At 31.7% G+C, this 19,284-nt stretch overlaps 3 protein-coding genes across 9 annotated transcripts; 1 reads left to right on the forward strand and 2 right to left on the reverse strand.

Annotated features, from left to right (window-relative positions):
• Positions 1–366: 366 nt before the first annotated feature.
• Positions 367–13,449, forward strand: LOC145959661 (pyruvate dehydrogenase E1 component subunit beta, mitochondrial-like). 7 transcript variants are annotated; one of them, XM_083078720.1, is made up of 5 exons: positions 367–500; positions 609–720; positions 3,951–5,812; positions 9,435–9,689; positions 9,984–13,449. In XM_083078720.1, exon 5 carries the CDS (start codon positions 10,208–10,210, stop codon positions 11,702–11,704), a length of 1,497 nt encoding a protein of 498 aa, XP_082934846.1. In that variant the 5' UTR covers positions 367–500; positions 609–720; positions 3,951–5,812; positions 9,435–9,689; positions 9,984–10,207; the 3' UTR covers positions 11,705–13,449. The 7 variants fall into 7 exon arrangements, with proteins under 7 accessions (XP_082934846.1, XP_082934845.1, XP_082934844.1 ...); XM_083078719.1 differs by having other exon boundaries at positions 5,713–5,812; XM_083078718.1 differs by lacking the exon at positions 3,951–5,812 and having other exon boundaries at positions 9,400–9,689.
• LOC145959657 (dual oxidase 2-like) lies at positions 895–11,437 on the reverse strand. The gene is made up of 26 exons (XM_083078705.1): positions 9,820–11,437; positions 9,336–9,686; positions 8,897–9,078; positions 8,583–8,826; positions 7,170–7,397; positions 6,955–7,038; positions 6,575–6,660; positions 6,217–6,498; positions 5,911–6,086; positions 5,704–5,825; positions 5,421–5,618; positions 5,214–5,321; positions 5,001–5,140; positions 4,627–4,887; positions 4,394–4,534; positions 4,128–4,303; positions 3,528–4,048; positions 3,210–3,440; positions 2,970–3,063; positions 2,647–2,857; positions 2,409–2,529; positions 2,043–2,272; positions 1,778–1,936; positions 1,541–1,696; positions 1,335–1,463; positions 895–1,206 (listed from the first exon to the last, which is right to left on the reverse strand). The coding sequence occupies exons 1-26, from the start codon at positions 9,926–9,928 to the stop codon at positions 1,078–1,080; spliced, it is 4,869 nt and encodes a 1,622-aa protein (XP_082934831.1). The 5' UTR covers positions 9,929–11,437; the 3' UTR covers positions 895–1,077.
• Positions 12,161–18,228, reverse strand: LOC145959658 (putative ATP-dependent RNA helicase DHX34). The gene is made up of 15 exons (XM_083078706.1): positions 17,288–18,228; positions 17,018–17,184; positions 16,738–16,944; positions 16,491–16,623; positions 16,176–16,324; positions 15,850–16,082; positions 15,583–15,769; positions 15,314–15,508; positions 15,029–15,238; positions 14,563–14,931; positions 13,419–13,594; positions 13,225–13,335; positions 12,988–13,109; positions 12,627–12,885; positions 12,161–12,563 (listed from the first exon to the last, which is right to left on the reverse strand). The coding sequence occupies exons 1-15, from the start codon at positions 17,985–17,987 to the stop codon at positions 12,281–12,283; spliced, it is 3,501 nt and encodes a 1,166-aa protein (XP_082934832.1). The 5' UTR covers positions 17,988–18,228; the 3' UTR covers positions 12,161–12,280.
• Between the last annotated feature and the right edge of the window lie 1,056 nt (positions 18,229–19,284).

A 19,284-nucleotide genomic window follows, 5' to 3' on the forward strand; every position in this document is an offset into this window, starting at 1 on the left:
GAATGCGGCCGATGTAATTCGACGCTGATTGGTCGGATCTGAAAGTAGAAACCAATCATGTTCGATTGTTACTTAGCAGAATGCGGCCAATAACGTATTTTACTTAATGTGATAAATTCTCAAACGCAATTCTGATTGGCTATTATTGGAAAAAACTTTTGATCGTAAAAGTTCTCTATCCGATAACCAATCGAATTTATCTTCGACACTTTGGCCCATATTCTGAATCCTCTTTTATCGATAAAAGTGCCTCTAAAAGTGGCATATAAACCTTCTGATTGGCTACAAGCCGCTTTTAGGAGCATTTTTATCGATAAAAGAGGATTCAGAATATGGGCCTTTATGAACATAATAATTATTTACTGACAAGTTTTACGACTATGTAGTTTATTATCCATGTTTTAAAAATGTAGAGGTATCTTCATTTTTCTTTGTGTGTATCAGTCGGATAGTAATTTCAACGCATTAGTTGAATTTTTTATCAAACAGAGAGTGAATCGGTAAGTGTTTAGTTTAGAGTACTTTACTTAGATTTTAAAAAAATATTTATTCGAAGTCTTTTTCCTTAAAAACAAAAGTTTTGTAACATTTTTTTTTATTGATTTTAGTATAGTAGAATGGCGGGAATTTTCGACCATTAGATTGATAAGTTGCGATATTAGAATCACATCTGTGAAGAAACTGTAAAGTATTCCTGTCCGCATAAACATATATATTTGAGTGAGTATATGTAAAATTATTTAATAACGCGATTATTAACATATCAATAATATAATTAATTTTATTAATATTTACTAAATGATACAATAGTATTAATATCTAAGTAATATTAACTATGAAATTTTAATCAAAGAGTTATTTATGATATATAATTCTAATATTAATGCAAGTATATGACAAAGTATTTTTTTTTTATTTCTATTTCTTAGTTTATCTTTCCATACATAATGTTTACTTACAAGAACATGACTTATCAAAGAGATACATGAGTAAAAGTGACGAATTAAAATTATGATTATTATGAAACAATTGAACCTATCACAGAAAATTTTATACTAAATATTCAGAAAGAAACTTTTAAAAACTTTTGTAATGATGTTGAAATAACGTATCATTGATTTCTGTTAGATTAATTGCTTTACAAGCTGCATCTACCGCTTGTGTCATAGCTGGTGTACCACAACTAAAAACACCAATCTTGTTTGTCTGAAATAGAAATTTTTTAAAAGTACGCAATGTAAAGAATTTAAAACATAATATAATATAATACTGATTACAAAAATTAGGCAATTAATATTAAATGTGATTATTTACATTGATCAGTAAATACTTACAGTAGGATGCAATTTTTGTATAGACAAGAAAAATTGAGAGAATTTCGGGCGTCCAAAATGTGTCACTGCTTTCAGTCCAGTAAATAAGGATTTGTTTGAAATCTTTTGAAAATGACGTTCGCAAATATACTGAAAATCATATTTAGTTGGAGATTTTTTGAAACCCAATTTTTTCAAATTAATATGATAACATTTAGATATCTTACTAAAAGTATCGTACGCAGATCAAATTTTTGATAAAACTGAGTAACAAAAATATGAATTGATACTGTGTTATTAATATCTGCTTTTTCAAGCTCTCTCAATATATCAACCATCCATTCAAATTGTTTTTGTGTTCTTGTCACCCAAACAAAATATACCTGCAAATTAAAATATTTTTACATACATTTTTTTTCCTACTATCATTTAAAGTTTAGTAGAATTAAATTTCATATTATTACCTTTTTGCAACCAAAATTTAAATTATAGTTTGACTTAAAAACAATATCTTTGAGTATTGATGCAAAAGGTGTAACACCTATACCACCACCAACCATGATTGCCACTTCATATTTATCCCAATCTTGATGGCCTTCTCCATATGGACCATCAATATGAATCTATGAATAAATAGATATATAATGAAAAAATTATATTATTAGTAAACATTTTGTGAATATATATAAATGTGGAATTTCAGACAAATATAATGATGTAAAAAATTACCATTGGTAAATTTTCATTAGTCATTGTATACAATTCTAGTTTTTCTCTAATATTTGTGGTCCATGGTCCAACTGCTCGTACATGTATACTTAAATTCGTTTCATGTGGTGCAGACGATAAAGTAAATGGATGATATTCATTTGTTTGCAATACTGGACATGCTATTCTAATCCACTGACCAGATTTGTATTGAAAATTTAAAGGTTTTAGAAATGTTATACATGTTACACCTATAACATATATGTATATAAATTATATATATATATATATATATATATATATATATATATATATATATATATATGCATAAAGAGATTTGAATAAAAATAAAAACGAGGATATTGTGATATTTTCAAAAAGAAATACCTGATGGTAAAATTTCTGCCTTAAGTATTGGTATCTCTATCGTTATTCTGGTCACAGTTATGACTTTATCAAGAATAAATAGAATGGCTGGTCCCAAGAAGAAATAATGAAAATATTGTTCCTATTGTAATTAATTACAAATAAAGTTTTGCAATTATGTAATATGATTTTAGGTAGTATATTTTTTTATACATATATAAAAATAATTATAAAAATTATATATGATAATATTAATTACCTGTACTAATCTTCCACTGCCATGTAAAATCATCAGTATATAGAAAATTGGATACAAGGAGTGTATAAAAGAGAACCAATTGTAGAATGACTTGCGTACCATTGGCAAAGAACACACAAATATTAATCCAGTTAAAATGGTTAAAATTATTCCTGTTATACCTGTCATTGTACCCCAACACCAATAATGGAATTTTGGCAATTCATGTGATCTAAATATCAGTATAATTATATCTAAATATCAATATAATGATGAATAAATACACATTTAAATATTTGAAAATTGAATGAGATTGCAAATCTAGGAAAGAGATGTAGACTTACGCGTGGAAATAGTTCCGAAACAAACACGTCAGATCGTCAGCAGTTTGTGTAGATATATGATAAAAATTAAAGCCGTGTCCGATTATATGTAACACTAAAAATATTAAGACATAACATGAGTAAACATAAACATAATTTGTTAAAAAATTCTTTCTCTTTCTTGAAGTAAGCTATAATTAAGTCGTTGACAAATATTTTACACATTATTTAAACTAAGATTAAACAATTTTATATCCTCACCAGTAAAGAATAATGCCCAACAAGCAATATATTTGTGCATTTCCATTGCTGAATCGAAAGGAATGTAAAATTGCAAAATCGTAGTTCTCAAAACAGTAATAGTATTATGGCACATTGTGATTAGTAACGTGGAATAAGTAAACATCATAGCCGATGCCGCACCTCTCGTTATAGTAAGACCATAGCCTAATATTCGTCTCAAACCAGAATGTTCTCGTTGTATAGAATAATCTATGTATAAAAGGGCATTATTGATTATTACAAAGTACAAAAATTAAAGTTAGATTTCTTGTAAGACGATGTTCGAAAAGGACATACAATATACTCGCTCTGCGAAAATACCAAGCAGAAATAGAGTGTACAAACATGCCCAGAATATTTGCAATCGTTTATTAGCGAGATATTTCATTATAGGATACCAATAATTATCCGAGTGTTTTTTCACCTCTTCAACAATTTTCTCATTCTTGTCAATAATTTCGCTATTACTTTTTTCCTCTTTCGCATTTTTTTTATTCTCTATTTTGCCCTCGATTCTGTATCGTAATTCATTTGGATCAGCATATAGACTCTCTACCGTCTTTTGTACTTCGCCAATAAATGTTGATCTAACAGTTTGCACGCCTGCATGAAGCTTTCTGCTACTCTTTCCATCTGCAGGCACATTGAATTCTAGTTCTGCATAATTGAATTTATCATTAAAATCGCTGAGTATCTGTTGAAAATCTTGTAAATTTATAGTTTCTTTGTTTGCCAAATCGGCGTGATACATCATGGATTGCACCAAAGCTTCCAACTCATCATCTGTTATATCAGCATTGCCAGTCTCCATGAATGATCTGCAAGTATTTAATATAATGCATGTAAGAAACGCACAGGATAGTATGTGCCATGCAATTGAATAATTTAAAATTATACCTTAACATAGCCGAGAACTCTTCTTTTTTAAGTCTTCCTGTACCATTAATATCATACATATCAAACATTAACTTCATTTTCTCTTCTGCGGAGCCCTTTAGAAATATTACCAACATGTCAACAAATTCTCGAAATGATATAAAACCGTTCTTATCTTTATCCACTAGATTAAATATCTGTAAATGTATAAGTATGTATAATCTTTCAACAAATATATTTGTGCTGCATATTTGCATATTACTTATCAGATTTAATGTAAATATTACCTTCTTTACGAATTCAGCGTCCGGCTTCATACTCAGAGCTTCCGCGAATTCTATGATGGTTAGCTCGGTATAAATTACTTCTCTTGCAACTGTCGAATCTATCTGTAGAATTTCTTCTTCCGTGTGTGCAATATGGAATGCCTGAAAGCACACACATACAGGATGGATATATCTAAGTTATATTATTCAAAATTATTTGAATATTTTACAAGACAAAAAATAAAGAAAGATACCTGTGCAAATACGACGCGGAAAAACATTTCCAATTTCTTCTGACGATGCTTTTTAGTTATTGCTTGCTTGAGTAATGCTGCATGTGTGATATTAGTCATCATTTGCATTGAAACATTTCTGGATTTTGCAATATCTGATATAAATCTTTCGAATGCTTTTATAAATGTGCTTCTTAAAAAATCGGAATCAAACTTTAATACTAAATCATAACTATGATGTACACGGATTAAAATATAGTGACTATCAGATGCGCAATAAATCTGTAGAAGAAAAATTTGAAACATTTTATTAAATACTTATTAATTATTTATGCGCTATTGCTTATGCTATATTGTAGTAAACGATAATTGATACATGTTAGAAAAATATATACCACAACATTGCTATTGTTTGGAAAGTCGATACCGCGTATCAAATGTCCCAATTGATTTTTCACTTCCAGTTGCTTCTTTCTGATATTTGGCATTAATATTACATATCTAAGTGCAGCTTTTGGTTCTTGCCATTGACTAGCTATTTATGAAGAAAATTTTTGTTATACATATATGCAATATAAAGAGATGCATATATCTGAAAAAACTCTTACCAGTATGTATAATATCTATATTATCACTATGATCTACTTTCTTAATACTTTCTCTCATTGATTTCTTTTCCTTAAGTTGTATCTTAAACACTATTAATGTAATGATACCTGTGTGTCGAAATTAACATACAAAAATTAACATAATGTCCATGTTGTCAGACAATGTTTGAATAATAATCATTAGAAATGAAATTAAAAAATTATTACCGCAGAAAAATATTGATACACCTAAAAATGTAAGAATGAAGGATACGCTGCTGTTCGAGAAAAAATCATAAGTTCCAGGTTCTGTGCAATTTTCGATTGTATATTCATTTATCTGATCAGCATGAAAACAAGAACCGGATGCACAATTGCCTTCTTTAACAATTTTATTATTAATACAACTGGGATGTATATCATCCACTGAAAGAGAATACAAATATATTTAATGATATTTTTTAACTACTATTAAATAAATTTACATTTCCACATATAGTTTCTCCTTTACCTGTTGTAGGGACTCTAAAGGGATTTCTTGGAATATCGTTCCACTCCATTTTAGTGATACACATTAACATATCATAAAATGATAATTGTTCTAATCTTCGAATTTCCTCGTAAGTAAAAAGTCTAGAAACAAAGTCGTATCTAGAGTTTATCGAATCAATTGTACAAGATATATAATGAAATATAGTACAGCGGTATAATTGCGTACTTATTGTCGAAATTCTTGTACCAAAATCTATCACCGTCGCGTATTCGTTGAAATTGATCACTGATAATACTTTGAAATAGCTCCCCGGGTCCATCGTTAGTTTCTAGTATACCACCTACCCAGATATCCACGTTATTGAACGAGTTATTGTACAGTCTGAGAAATTCATCTCGAATCTTAAATCAAATATTTTAAATAATAAATAAAATATTATTTAAAATAAATAAAATATCTTAAATAAAATATATTTTGCAACATTGTGGTTAAATATAAGAATTAAAATATTTATACCGCTTGACAACATACCGCTTGATTTACGCGATTAAAATGAGATACATTTTTAATTTCCGGTAAACCGTACGCACGACGAGCGCTGTTATAATCGGGTACTCCGTGATCGCGTCCCCTCTGAATATTAAGTGCCATTAAGTCTCTTCTTGAGAATTCCAGTGGCCCGAATAAACTGCCCCGCAAATCTTCAACGATCTTGTGATCCTCTTCTTCGCATAATTGAATAGCCATTCCCATTAATAATTTCTCCACGTCAATGACATCCTTTATTCTTGTTAAATTTGCATAGAGAGAATTCTAAATAATCGTTTACATATTTTATTGCGTGCGCGTTGTCGAAATTTTAAACACACATATATAATTGTCAAAATACCTGTGACATCCAATAATTATTGCATGTTCTAATTGGATATGATTCCAAAGAACAATTATTTCTTCCATAGTTGCGCAAGTATACACCTAACATTGTAATTATCATTATATTAACGTTATGTAACTGCACAATTCTATTATGACAACATTATACATACATTTATGATCTTTCATCAAATCAACAAGTATAAATCGATTTTTCTTTTATCACCTTATAATTAAATAAAAGGCAGACTGTGCTATGAAAATTAATATTGTTTATTTAACTAATTTCACTTGTCATTATTAATATAGACGTCCTTATGACGTATTTATATAGACGTATTTTGAAAATGATTTAATCCATCTAATATTAATAAAAAAATCGAATGCCTTATTTACCTGGTGGAACCAAAGTGTGTCCAAAACGAAAAGCAGCCGATTGGAAAAATTGTTCTATCTGCGGATCGATATTGGGATTGTAACCTTTAAACAACGAATAAATTATCAATTAGGAATTATAAATTATAATTATATGCAAATTGCAAGTAAACATCGAACATGTATCGTATTTATCAATACGCTATCACATATTGACTAGTATTATTTCTATTTACCCTTATATACAGGAAGTATTTTTCCCAGCCACGAAGGCAACCATTCATCGATGACAATGTGTTGCTGGGTCGCTATCACCCATTTACGAGCCTCATTATAAATCTTGTCGCTTGACCAATTTGGATTGTGACGTTTAATATGAGACGCTACGAAGTTATGCCATCTGAACCATATTATACCAAAAGTCAGCAGGAACGGATTTTCATTCCCTCGCGGATTTCCCAATTCTAAAATATACGTAGCGTATTAATAATCAGATATACGAAATATTTATTCCAAGATGAATTTTCTCAATTCATTGAGAAATAAATTGATGCTGCGAACGACGCATCTTTGCGTCATTAATGAACCGTCTCGCAGATCTGTCACAAAGATGACTGTACGAGACGCGTTGAACATGGCTCTCGACGAGGAGTTGGCTCGGGATGAGAAAGTATTCATCATCGGAGAGGAAGTCGCCGAGTTCGACGGTGCTTATAAGATTACACGCGGTCTTTGGAAGAAGTACGGCGACAAACGGATCATCGATACACCGATCACAGAGGCTGGATTCTGTGGAATAGCGATCGGCGCGGCGCTCTTAGGCTTGAGGCCGATATGTGAGTTCATGACCTTCAATTTCGCCATGCAAGCCATCGACCGTATCGTCAATGGTGCCGCTAAGAATCTCTACATGTCTGCTGGGAGATATTCCGTGCCAGTTCTGTTTCGCGGCCCAAACGGAAACGCTAAAGGTTTGGCCGCGCAACATTCTCAATGCTTTGCCGCGTGGTTCATGAGCACGCCCGGCTTGAAGGTTGTGTCGCCGTGCACCTGCGAGGATTACAGGGGCTGCCTCAAGGCAGCTGTACGCGATCCCGATCCTGTTATTATGCTGGAGAGCGAGTTACTTTACAACCTCGAGTTTCCCGTATCCGACCAAGCTATGGACAAAGACTACCAGATACCTTTTGGCAAGGCCAAGGTGGAGAAACCTGGCAAACATATCACTCTGGTAACCTACGGCCAGGCGTGCATGTATACGCTTCAAGCGGCCGAGATATTGGCCGGACAAGGAATCGAGGCAGAAGTTATCAATCTGCGCTCGCTCAGACCTTTGGACTGGGACACTGTGTTTAAATCGATCGGCAAGACACATCGATTGATGACTGTTGAATTAGGCTGGCCAAGATGCGGAGTAGGATCCGAGATTGTTGCAACGGTAATGGAGAACCCAGTGTTTTTTCAGCTCGACGCACCCGCAGTGCGGTGCGCCGGTGTCGACGTTCCGATGCCTTATTCCGAAAAGATTGAATACGAGTGCACCCCAAAGGATCATCATATAGCCGATGCTGCTAAACGCGTCTGTGGCACAAAATTCTAATACTCGTTTATTCTAATATTGTGTTTTGTGCGAATAAAGCTTTACTCACTGAAATATCTGGTGACGCTCTCGCTATAATGCTGCGAAACATATTGATGATGATGAATAGGAGGCGGTGGATTGGCCATCGGTAATCGGACCGTATTGTAATCAGGATATAAACCAAAGTACGATGATGCGAGTTGACCATCCGGCTGTAATATTCCACTGCTATTTGTCCTTAAAACGTCGGACCATGCTTTAGATGTACCGTAAATTAATCCACCATCTAAGAATGGCGTAATCTCGTTTAGCTGCAACATATTGATAATAAAATTGTGTGTTGCATTAAAACGAGAATAAAACTGCATTATCAAACGTTACTTGTTGACGAGGATTATTTGGCGAATGACCGGTTCGATGATCGTACCGCGTGCGTAAAACCGGCATTTCCGTGTGTCCTGGCTTAATTCTGTATCGATGGTTTTCAGGAATCTTTATATTGATATATTCGGGTGGGCACGCTGGCCTTTGAGCATCTAAAATTTCCTCCACTACTTGCTGACCTAAAAATGTATTTTTTTTTCATTATATCGTATATTAAATATCACCATAAATATCTCTTATGTTTTTTACTACAAATATATAACATATTTGAAAAATATTTAATCTATATACTTGATTCAATTATTTGTAAAATCATTTTTTTGCAAATCACATTTTATATAGATAAGATATTCTTACAACGTATAAATTTGCAAATGTGCAAATATTTGATATAATTTTAAAATTTTATACGATATAAATACACATTTTTGCGTACCGAAAAATACAAGCAACGCATTTCTTCCCGTTCTTGATTTTGATCCAATTTTTCCGCTCAACAGTTTCTCACTTATCTCTAATGGTTCTGGTCTATTAGAACCTGACGGCTTGTATACTCCATCTTCATAAGCGGCTGGCAGTCTTCTTAGCAATGGAGTGTCAACTGCACCTAGCTCTGGTTTACCAACATTATTGTACCATCCATCGTAACTAGGATATTCGGTTCCACTACGATACTGGGAGCATTTATTTGGTTGATTATTCTCTCCCCAACATCCAGTAAATAACCAATCTGTTAAGTCTTTATCAAATGTTTTATCAACTGATTTTTTATCCGGCTTTTTGAAATCTGGCAAGTATAAAAACATTTTAATATTTTATCATACACAATTTAATGTAAATAATATAAATAAAAAAAATCACATAAGCCATTATAAAATTATTCCTACAATTTATAATGCAAAATACATATAAAAACATACGTTTGTTCGGATCTGGCGGTTTTATTGTAGTATTTATTGTTGTATTCTGTGCAGCAATTAATGAAAAATTAATTGCGATAATGAATGATAAATAAAATATAAAATACATGTTGCGTTTTCTACATAATAGTCTGGAATTATGTCACGTAAAAATTATGTTTCAGCGCACTGTCCACTCCCTAATAGATCTGTGGCAACTTTACATTCGGAGGATATCGTGCAAGTGACTCGATTCGACCACTTCCTCTCTCTGTATGATAAAATATACACAGGAAACGAAAAATGTGAATCACCGATGAACATTTTATTTTATCATAAGTGAGATGATTACAAGTCTATTTCATAATACGACTGATCTATATTTTTACGTGAAATTAAGATAGACAACATGCGCAATTGCATAATGTATTCGCCAAGACGGAAAGTTCTTTGGTTCGCAATCGTCAGTAGAGGTGCAATATTAATATTGCAAACAATTTTCAATGCATTAATTCGCGATCATCATGCAGATGCGTTTAAAAGACCTCTGAATTTCGCGGAAAAAGTAGAGTCCCTGTGGGATCAAATAATTTACTTTTTGTTCAACGGCCTTACACGTTGGGACGGAGAATATTTTTTGCATATTGCGAAATATGGGTATACATATGAAAATACTATTGCTTTTTATCCATTGTATCCAGCTCTGATTCGTATCGTTGCCATTGCTTTGACGAATATATGCCCTGTGTTAAACAGCCAAAATTCCATGATCGTTGCTGCGACATTTATTAATTTCCTATGTTTCGTAAAATCAGCCCTCATCCTTTACGATCTCACCGTATACGTATTTCAAGATACTGTAACGGCTTACAAAGCAGCGATACTTTACTGTATAAATCCAGCCAGCATATTTTTCTCGGCCGTATATTCAGAATCCATGTTTGCATATTTAACATTTTATATCATGCTCAGCAGTATGAAATATACGTCTACCATTTATTTTCCATTGGCATTGTCGATTTTAACAAGGTCGAATGGTATCGTCAATATAGGCTTCCCTATATATTTCGGACTTAAGAATTTGTGTAATTCTGTATCGAAAGAAATTCAGAAACATAAACAAAAACGCAATATATCATATATTTTTAAACTAATAACATTAAAAAATTGCTTTACTATTTTGAGCACAATAATTATATCGCTGTCTCCGTTTTTTCTTTTACAAATATACAATTATATTAAATTTTGTACTTCTACATTTGATAAATCGTTACTGCCAGTTCACGTTTTACAGTATGCTACAGAAAATAATCTAGTATTACCAGGCATGACAGGTTCCATATGGTGTAATGCTACTATACCTCTAGCATATTCATATGTGCAAAAGACATATTGGAATGTTGGATTCTTAAAATATTATCAATTTAAACAAATACCAAATTTTATTTTAGCTTGTCCGATATTGTTTATTATGTTGAAATGTATAAAAGAATTTGCTTGCGAATATAAGGATGAATTGTACTTGTTAGGACTTTTTGATAATAAAAGAAAAAACGGAAATGCTATCAAAGTAAAGAAATACCCATTAAATATGTTTGTTTTTGTAGTACACGGATTATTTTTAACCATAATTTGCCTATTCTTTACACATATCCAAGTCAGCACACGTTTATTAGCTTCTGCGAGTCCTTTGATATATTGGTATTGTGCTTTGACCATGTCTCATAAGTATATTAATCATATTGATTTACGATATGAAAATGAAGAAAACATTTGCTCGAAATGGAAAGTATTTTTCTTATCACAAAAACAATATACATTACAAGATAAACTTGTACTATTCTATTTTATAGGATACGCAATTATAGGATGTTTATTGTTTTCAAATTTCTTGCCATGGACTTAATATGTCACGTTTTATACATGTATACTTAATATATTGTAAAAAATATTTTTTTATTTTTTTTATTGTTATTGTGTAAATACTATATATTTATTAAAATTTATGTATACAGGGTATTCGGAAAATCGCCCGCAGTACTTCAGGAAGTGATTCGGAACCCAAAAAGAAGGGAAAAAAGCTATATAAACATAAGTCCGGCAATAAGTTGTTTCCGAGTTATAGCCACTTTTATGTTTAAAAAATCGTAATTTATAGCTTTTTTCCTCCTTTTTGTATCCTGAATCACTTCCTGAAGTATTGCGGGCGATTTTGCGAATACCCTGTATAAAGAATAAAATTCTTTGTAGGCAAAAACTTTGCAATTTCTAGTATTAAAATATATTAATTTTACTTTTAAAGAAATATTTAATTTTATGTATAAAATATATGTATATAATACATACCTAGATTTTCTATGAATATCTGTCAAAGAAATATTAATATATTTATTTATATAAAGACCATTTATATATTTATGTAAATTACTCTCTTTTAAGAAATATATTTTCTACTTATATACAATCCAGTGCTATAGATATCTTAGTTCGCTTTAATATGTAATTTCTTATGCTTCAATATCTCAATAGGTGTGAGATATAATATTTGTGAACAATCAGAACATTCATATGCTTGACTATTAGGTTTACGCGTGATATTTTCACTTTCTTTTTCGATATTGACTGCATTTGCGATTGTACAACAGTTTTGATGCTGAAGTTTTTCTATATTTGATAGGACTGCTTGAAAATCACAATTTTGACAATGCCATTCAGTTTCGCGCATTTCTGTAATTAGGTGTTCACTCCAATCAGTTTCCTTTAAGCTGTAATAATAAAAAAATGAATAAATTGCTATATTAATTAATTCAATAATCTTTTACACTCACCAATTATATGTAATATTGTCTGTTATATGAACTCCACCTTTAGTTATATTTGCTACACGCTTAAAATCAGCTTGAAAAGGATTAGGCTCTATGCATGTATCATTATTGCCATTGCCAACATATATCATTTTTAAGTCGGCCGGTAACAATCGTTTTATCGTATACGGTACTGTAGTGTGCATATATTCTATCAGTTCTTGAGTAAGATTTTGCTCAATTTTACTAAAATCTTTTATTTCATTGTTTGCATCATCAGATCCTGAAAATAAGACACTTATATTAATCTTACTATAAATATTAGATAAAGAAAAGGAAAGAAAAAGAAAATATAATTTAATCATGTTAAAAGGAATACTTATACCTTGTAATTGCTGATTTAATAAGAAATCCCATTTATTTCTCAATTTGGTCGCTCTCATCAATAAAGTCTGACCACTGTCAGGAACAGGAAATTCTAACATGAGCCATGAATCACATGCTATTCTGCAACATGTAAAATCCGTCTTAGATTAGATTTAATTAATATTACTTTCTTTTATAAGGACATATAAAAATACACGAATTTATATAAAATTATAACATAAAAGTATATACTTACAAGGAGAATATACTATTTGTATCTATTTCACGTGCAAATAGCAATAATGTTTGTGCGGCAGGCATTCTCAAAGTATTTACCAAATATGGTTTTGTAGTTTCCAAGAGGGATCTGCCAAAGCGTTTATTATAATGTATTAAATTTATTCATATTTGACAAATTATGTTATAAAATAGACATAAATAAAAATTTACAGATATGCCAATATCTGATGTTTAGAGCTAACAGGACTTTTACTTTTAAATCCTGGTATCGATATTATATCCGCTTCTTCAATTTGCAAAAGTTGCTGATGATTTCCAAAAAAGCTCATTGGATGCAATGCAACATAGGGTTTTGCTTTTGTATGAAATAATTGCTCACTCATAGACTGAATAATAAATTGAAAAACATTTTTACATATCATCATATAGACATAAATATACAAGGTGTTTCATTTTAATCCGACCAGTCGAATATCTCGAAAACCAAGCCCGGGAGAGAAAAATATTTCAGACAAAAGTTGTTTGGTTTCGAGGGGGCCATAAGATGGTGACAATGATTTGACCTTGAACAGTCATTTGAAGGTCACATAAAGGTCACCTTAAATTTCTTAAATGGAATACCCTATATATTTTTGCACATTCTTGTAGCTGACATCGAGAGCTTTCCAAAACACTATAATTAAGTACCTTTTCGTTAAGTACTTTTTGAGTTATGAGGCTTGAAATAATTTCTTAATTCTACATAAACCGTAAAATATCTAGTAAAATATTCATTTTTCGATTATCTTACCTTAATACTTTTATGTACAAAATAATGAGAGGAATCAATTGGTGTAAAGAAAACACATAGTTGTTTTGAAGAAAAAATATGTAATTTGCAATTAACAATTCCATATTTTTTCTTAAAAACAACTATGTGTTTTTTTTACACCAATTGATTCCTCTCATTATTTTGTACATAAAAGTATTAAGGTAAGATAATCGAAAAGTGAATATTTTACAAGATATTTTACGGTTTATGTAAAATTAAGAAATTATTTCAACCCTCATAACTCAAAAAGTACTTAACGAAAAGGTACTTAATGATAGTGTTTTGGAAAGCTCTCGAGATAAGCTACAAGAGTGTGCAAAAATATATAGGGTGTTCCATTTAAAAAAATTGAAGTGACCTTCACGTGACCTTCAAATGACTCTTCAAGGTCAAACCAATGATACCATCTTATGGCCCCCTCGAAACCAAACAACTTTTGTCTGAAATATTTTTCTCTCCCGGGCTTGGTTTTCGAGATATTCGACTGGTCGAATTAAAATGAAACACCCTGTATAAGTTATAAATAATGTGTAATTTTTATACCTTGCAATAATTATACTCATCAGCACAAGTAAACTGTGGATATAAACCACTGCATAATATCAACTTCAACATTGTTAGATCTTTATAACTACACGCGGTAGACGCTGTCAAAAGATTCTGTACTTGACTCGAATCATTTTTCATTCGAAATTCTATATCTTTTATGTCGAGCTCTCCATTTTCATCATCATTATCTTCCAATTGTATATCAAACGTTTCTACTTTTAATTGTTTACGTTTTCTAGATTCACTTTGCTTGTAAGTTCTTTTGAGAGACTTTAAAAGCTTTAGTTCTCCATGTCTTATCGCACGTTCTGCACTTGTCATAGAAGAGTTTGGTTCTGGAAGACTTTTGAGTAATTTGCAGTCCTATACAATGTATCCCATATAAACAAAATATATAATATTATAGAATATATAGTGATATTTTTTAAAAGTATATCTGTGAAAAAAATACATGACTAACTTGAAGTAATTCTTTAAATTGAGTTCTTAATTTTATCATTTCGTAGAATCGTTGTTCCTCTAAACCTCTTCTTCGACACCACTTTCTGCTACTGTTACTGCCACCTCTATATTCTTGAGAATTTTCTTGCTTCACTTCTAGCCATTCTTTAAATGCATTCAGTAAAGTAATTGGATCACCATGGTCAGATTCTAATCTTTTTCTAGATGTCTTTAATATTATCAATATTGTTTCATTGCGAAATAAAATGTTTGTAGCATAGTTTTATCTATTAACATTAATTACCTCACATTCTGCATCTCTGTATGCTCTATTTGTGAATGGTGTTTGTATACTTAGAGCAGCAGCCAATGATAATACAGGTTCTACTTGATGGAAAATTGACCCCATTATTAACATTTTTCCTATTGTAATATCAACGGGTAGCCGTGCCAAGGTTTTACCAATACATGTGATTTTTTCATTATCTGTGAGTGCACCCTGGTGAAAATATCGTTAACTTAATATTTAGCACTTTGCAAGAAAAATAAAAATGCAAAATTTAAGATACTAACATGATCTTTTAAGGATAATATAGCGTTTTCTATACTGTTGGCTGGTGGTGGCTCTATGAATGGAAACTTTCGCACATCAGGAAGTCCCATTGCTATCATTTGTAACAACGAAGAATCTAAGGGTACACGTTGTAATTCTGGCGTTGAATATTTTTCCAATATCTTATAGTCTTCCTCTGAATAAATTCTATAAAAAAATAACAATATCGTTTATTCTCAATCTCATAAATAATGATAACATTATTACAAGAATTACAGATTATTTACCTGTAACAAACTCCGGGTCCAGTCCTGCCTGATCTTCCCTTCCTCTGTTCTGCACTGGCTTTACTTATCCAGAATTCTTTCAGTCTTTGCATTTTACATGATGGGTCATAACTCATTTCTTTCACTTTTCCACTATCGGCGACAAATCTGATTCCATCAATAGTAATGGAAGTTTCTGCAATATTAGTTGCAACAATGCACTTTCTAACACCTTCAGGTGCATAGTCAAATACCTAGGGAAAGTAAAAATATTCTTTCATATCTTTTATGATCAAACAAATGAAAGAAAAATAAATTACAAAGATAGATCATATGAGAGAATATACCTTGTCTTGTTCAATGATGGAAAGGGTACTATGAAGTGGTAAAACTATCCAATTATTCTTCTTTGTACTATATTCCTTGGCAGCATCTACGACTGCAGTAATTTCACTTATTCCACTCAAGAATATTAATAAATCACCCTTTTCATTGGCTGAAATGTTTCTATTATTGTAATTATGACAATGTAATTGTAATTTTAATTAAAATATATCAGTAAATAATTTTAATTTTTAATCAATTTCTATTATAATTAATTGTGATTATTTCCACAGAATCAGAGTTTGTTATTGTAATTCAAATGTAGATTTTTCTCTCACCTGGATATTTTTGATCAATTATTTGCATTATTTGTACATATGGACTTGGATTAAAACGATCATTTTTATATCTGATATCTTCTACAGTTACAGGACGGTAAAACAATTGAATAGGATATAATCTTCCAGGAACCTAAATATATGTATGAAAAATCTCAGTTTTACATATATATATTTGACCAATGTTTAAAAGTATTTAAAAACAATTAAACTGTTTAACTATCTTATAAGTGGCAAATATTCTTACTTCTATTATCTTAACATCTTCCTTTGCAAAATAATTACTAAAGAGCTCTATATTAATAGTGGCAGACATTAATACCAATTTTAAATCAGGTTTTTGATAAATAATGCATTTCATAATGCCCAATAAAAAATCTCCATGTAAATGACGTTCGTGCACTTCATCTAAAACTATCACATCATACGAAGATAGTGCTAATTCACCTGACATCTGTAAAATAATTTAAATATGTACAACTTTTTTATCAAGACTATCTTTAATCATTTACAAATGAAATATTTACTTGTCGTAACAATAAACCTTCAGTTATGAACGTAATGTTTGTTTCTTGGTTTTTCTGTTTTTCGAAACGTATCTGATATCCAACTCTACTAAGGTTCTCGCTCAATGTTTCAAAAGCGACACGTTTTGCCAATGAGATACACGCTATTCTTCGGGGTTGTGTACATGCTGTATTGCAAATTATGAAACAAAAATAATTGTATAGATCATATCATATTAAATATATAATCACTTAAATATAAGATATATTTAAACATTGACAATATTATACCTATTTTTCGAAAACCAGCTTCATACAAGTATCGAGGTACTTGAGTAGATTTCCCGCAACCCGTGTCTCCTGCTATAATGACCACTTTCTCCTTTTTTACCGTCTCGATAATTTCATCTTTATATCGTGCGACTGGTAAATTAGCTTGCGTGTCCCTGAGTTTTCTTAATTTGCTCAATTTTTCCTTTTGCTTAAAATCCAGGTATAAGACTATTACGTCCCTAAACTTTAATAGTCGAGACTTTGTCAGCTGTTTCACTTCGGGGACTCGCGCAAATAATTCTCCATATGACAAATTAAGCTTGAAATTCAGACAATGGGACTTGTGATATTTTTCTGGCACTCCGATAGAATTTAAAGAGGAATCAGCTGCAGATTCCTCGCTATCGCCCAATCGTTTCTTGACAGACTCGTATTTCTCGACGAATTTCCAAAAATCCACAACGTCGTGAATGAGATTTGAATTTGCTGTAAAAATCTTGTTCAATTCGTGTTTGTAATTACTAAAGTAGAAATCTTGGTCGCTCTCTTCGCGACGACTCGTCGAGGACGAGGAGGATTTACGCGTCTCTCGATCGGTTCTTGACAAGCTGCGCTCGTCGATCTTCCAATCGTCGCGATGTCTCTTCCTGTCATACTTGTCACTTTCACGCGTACGCTCCCGGCTGGACGAACGTCGTCTCGTACCGCTTCTCGACATTCTTAATTCGTATATCGCGCCATAAGCTCACTTTTTAGCCGCGATATCGCAATAACAATAATACTTTGTACCTTTATGAATGTGACATATTTATACGCAAGCTTTCGCTGAATTTTATACCCAATCTTACCACATGAGATATTTATCTAAGTGTTTACATTGCAATATTCTTTAACAATGCATGATAAATATAACCTCATTTGCTGTGCATTCGTAAAAATTGGTTATGGAACTACCATTGACTATCGCAATACATTAGATAGAATATCACTGTTGGATTGGACGAGTAGAGTATGACTGACCAATCAGGATAGAGAAATAAATCTTGTCCTGATTGGTCAATCAAACGCTCCAATCAACGCTCCTGGCGAGCAGATCTTTGAACGCAATTCGCCAGAGTCATAAGAGGTTTTCCCTTCTATACAATTGCATACTTTCTGTTCTCGACTTGAAATAACATGTATGTAATACGATATATATATATATATATATTGGAGGGAAAACGAAAGAAGAAGAAAGTGGAAGAAAAAAGAATATATACAGAAAGTAGCTGAAAAGGTCAGATATATGATCTTTATGACCTACGCTGAAAAGTTTAAAAAAGATGCATGATATATACTCGCTTATACGACATTTAATATCCAAGTTGCATGCGAGGTGAGGTAAAGAATAATTAATTTCAAATATAATTGGATCATTATTTATAACATTTTATGCGTATCGAAATATCAATGTGAAAAACTTTGTGCTTTCAAATGAGGTATAGATAAAATTGCTATATATATTTGCTCTTTTATCGCAATCGAATTGATTAAAGTTGCATCACAAGTTCCGTCAAATTTTTTCGGCGGTTTTTTCTCATGCGCGCAAGTATTATCGCTAGTGCTTATTTTGCAAAATCGATTTCTATTTTTAGCTCTCGCATCAATAGATTATTATTGTTCGCGTGAAGAGAGCAAACATTCGATTGACCAACAATTTGCTAAAAGATGTAGCATTATATATCGGATTTTACAATGTTTGAAATTTACATTCGGATTGTCAAGACTGTTCAAGACTGTTCAAGACTGTTTGTTTTTTTTTTTTTGCATCGTTGGGCGATGAATTAAAATGAAAACCCGATCGATAACGCGCGTCATGAGACTAGCAATAAAATCATACCAGTCAACTTTCTCGAATGTTGAATGTTGACCAGTAGATAGATAGCGACTAATGTGACAGTAATAAGTATCGACTAATGTGACAGTAATAAGTATCGAGAGCTCTATCGGTGTTATCTTTTGTCAGATTAGGGTCG

This window comes from Camponotus vicinus, unplaced genomic scaffold (assembly GCF_025532165.1).
Source record: "Camponotus vicinus isolate PSW18456_S1 unplaced genomic scaffold, iyCamVici1.0 SCAF_1, whole genome shotgun sequence".
Classification (NCBI taxonomy): Eukaryota; Metazoa; Arthropoda; class Insecta; order Hymenoptera; family Formicidae; genus Camponotus; species Camponotus vicinus.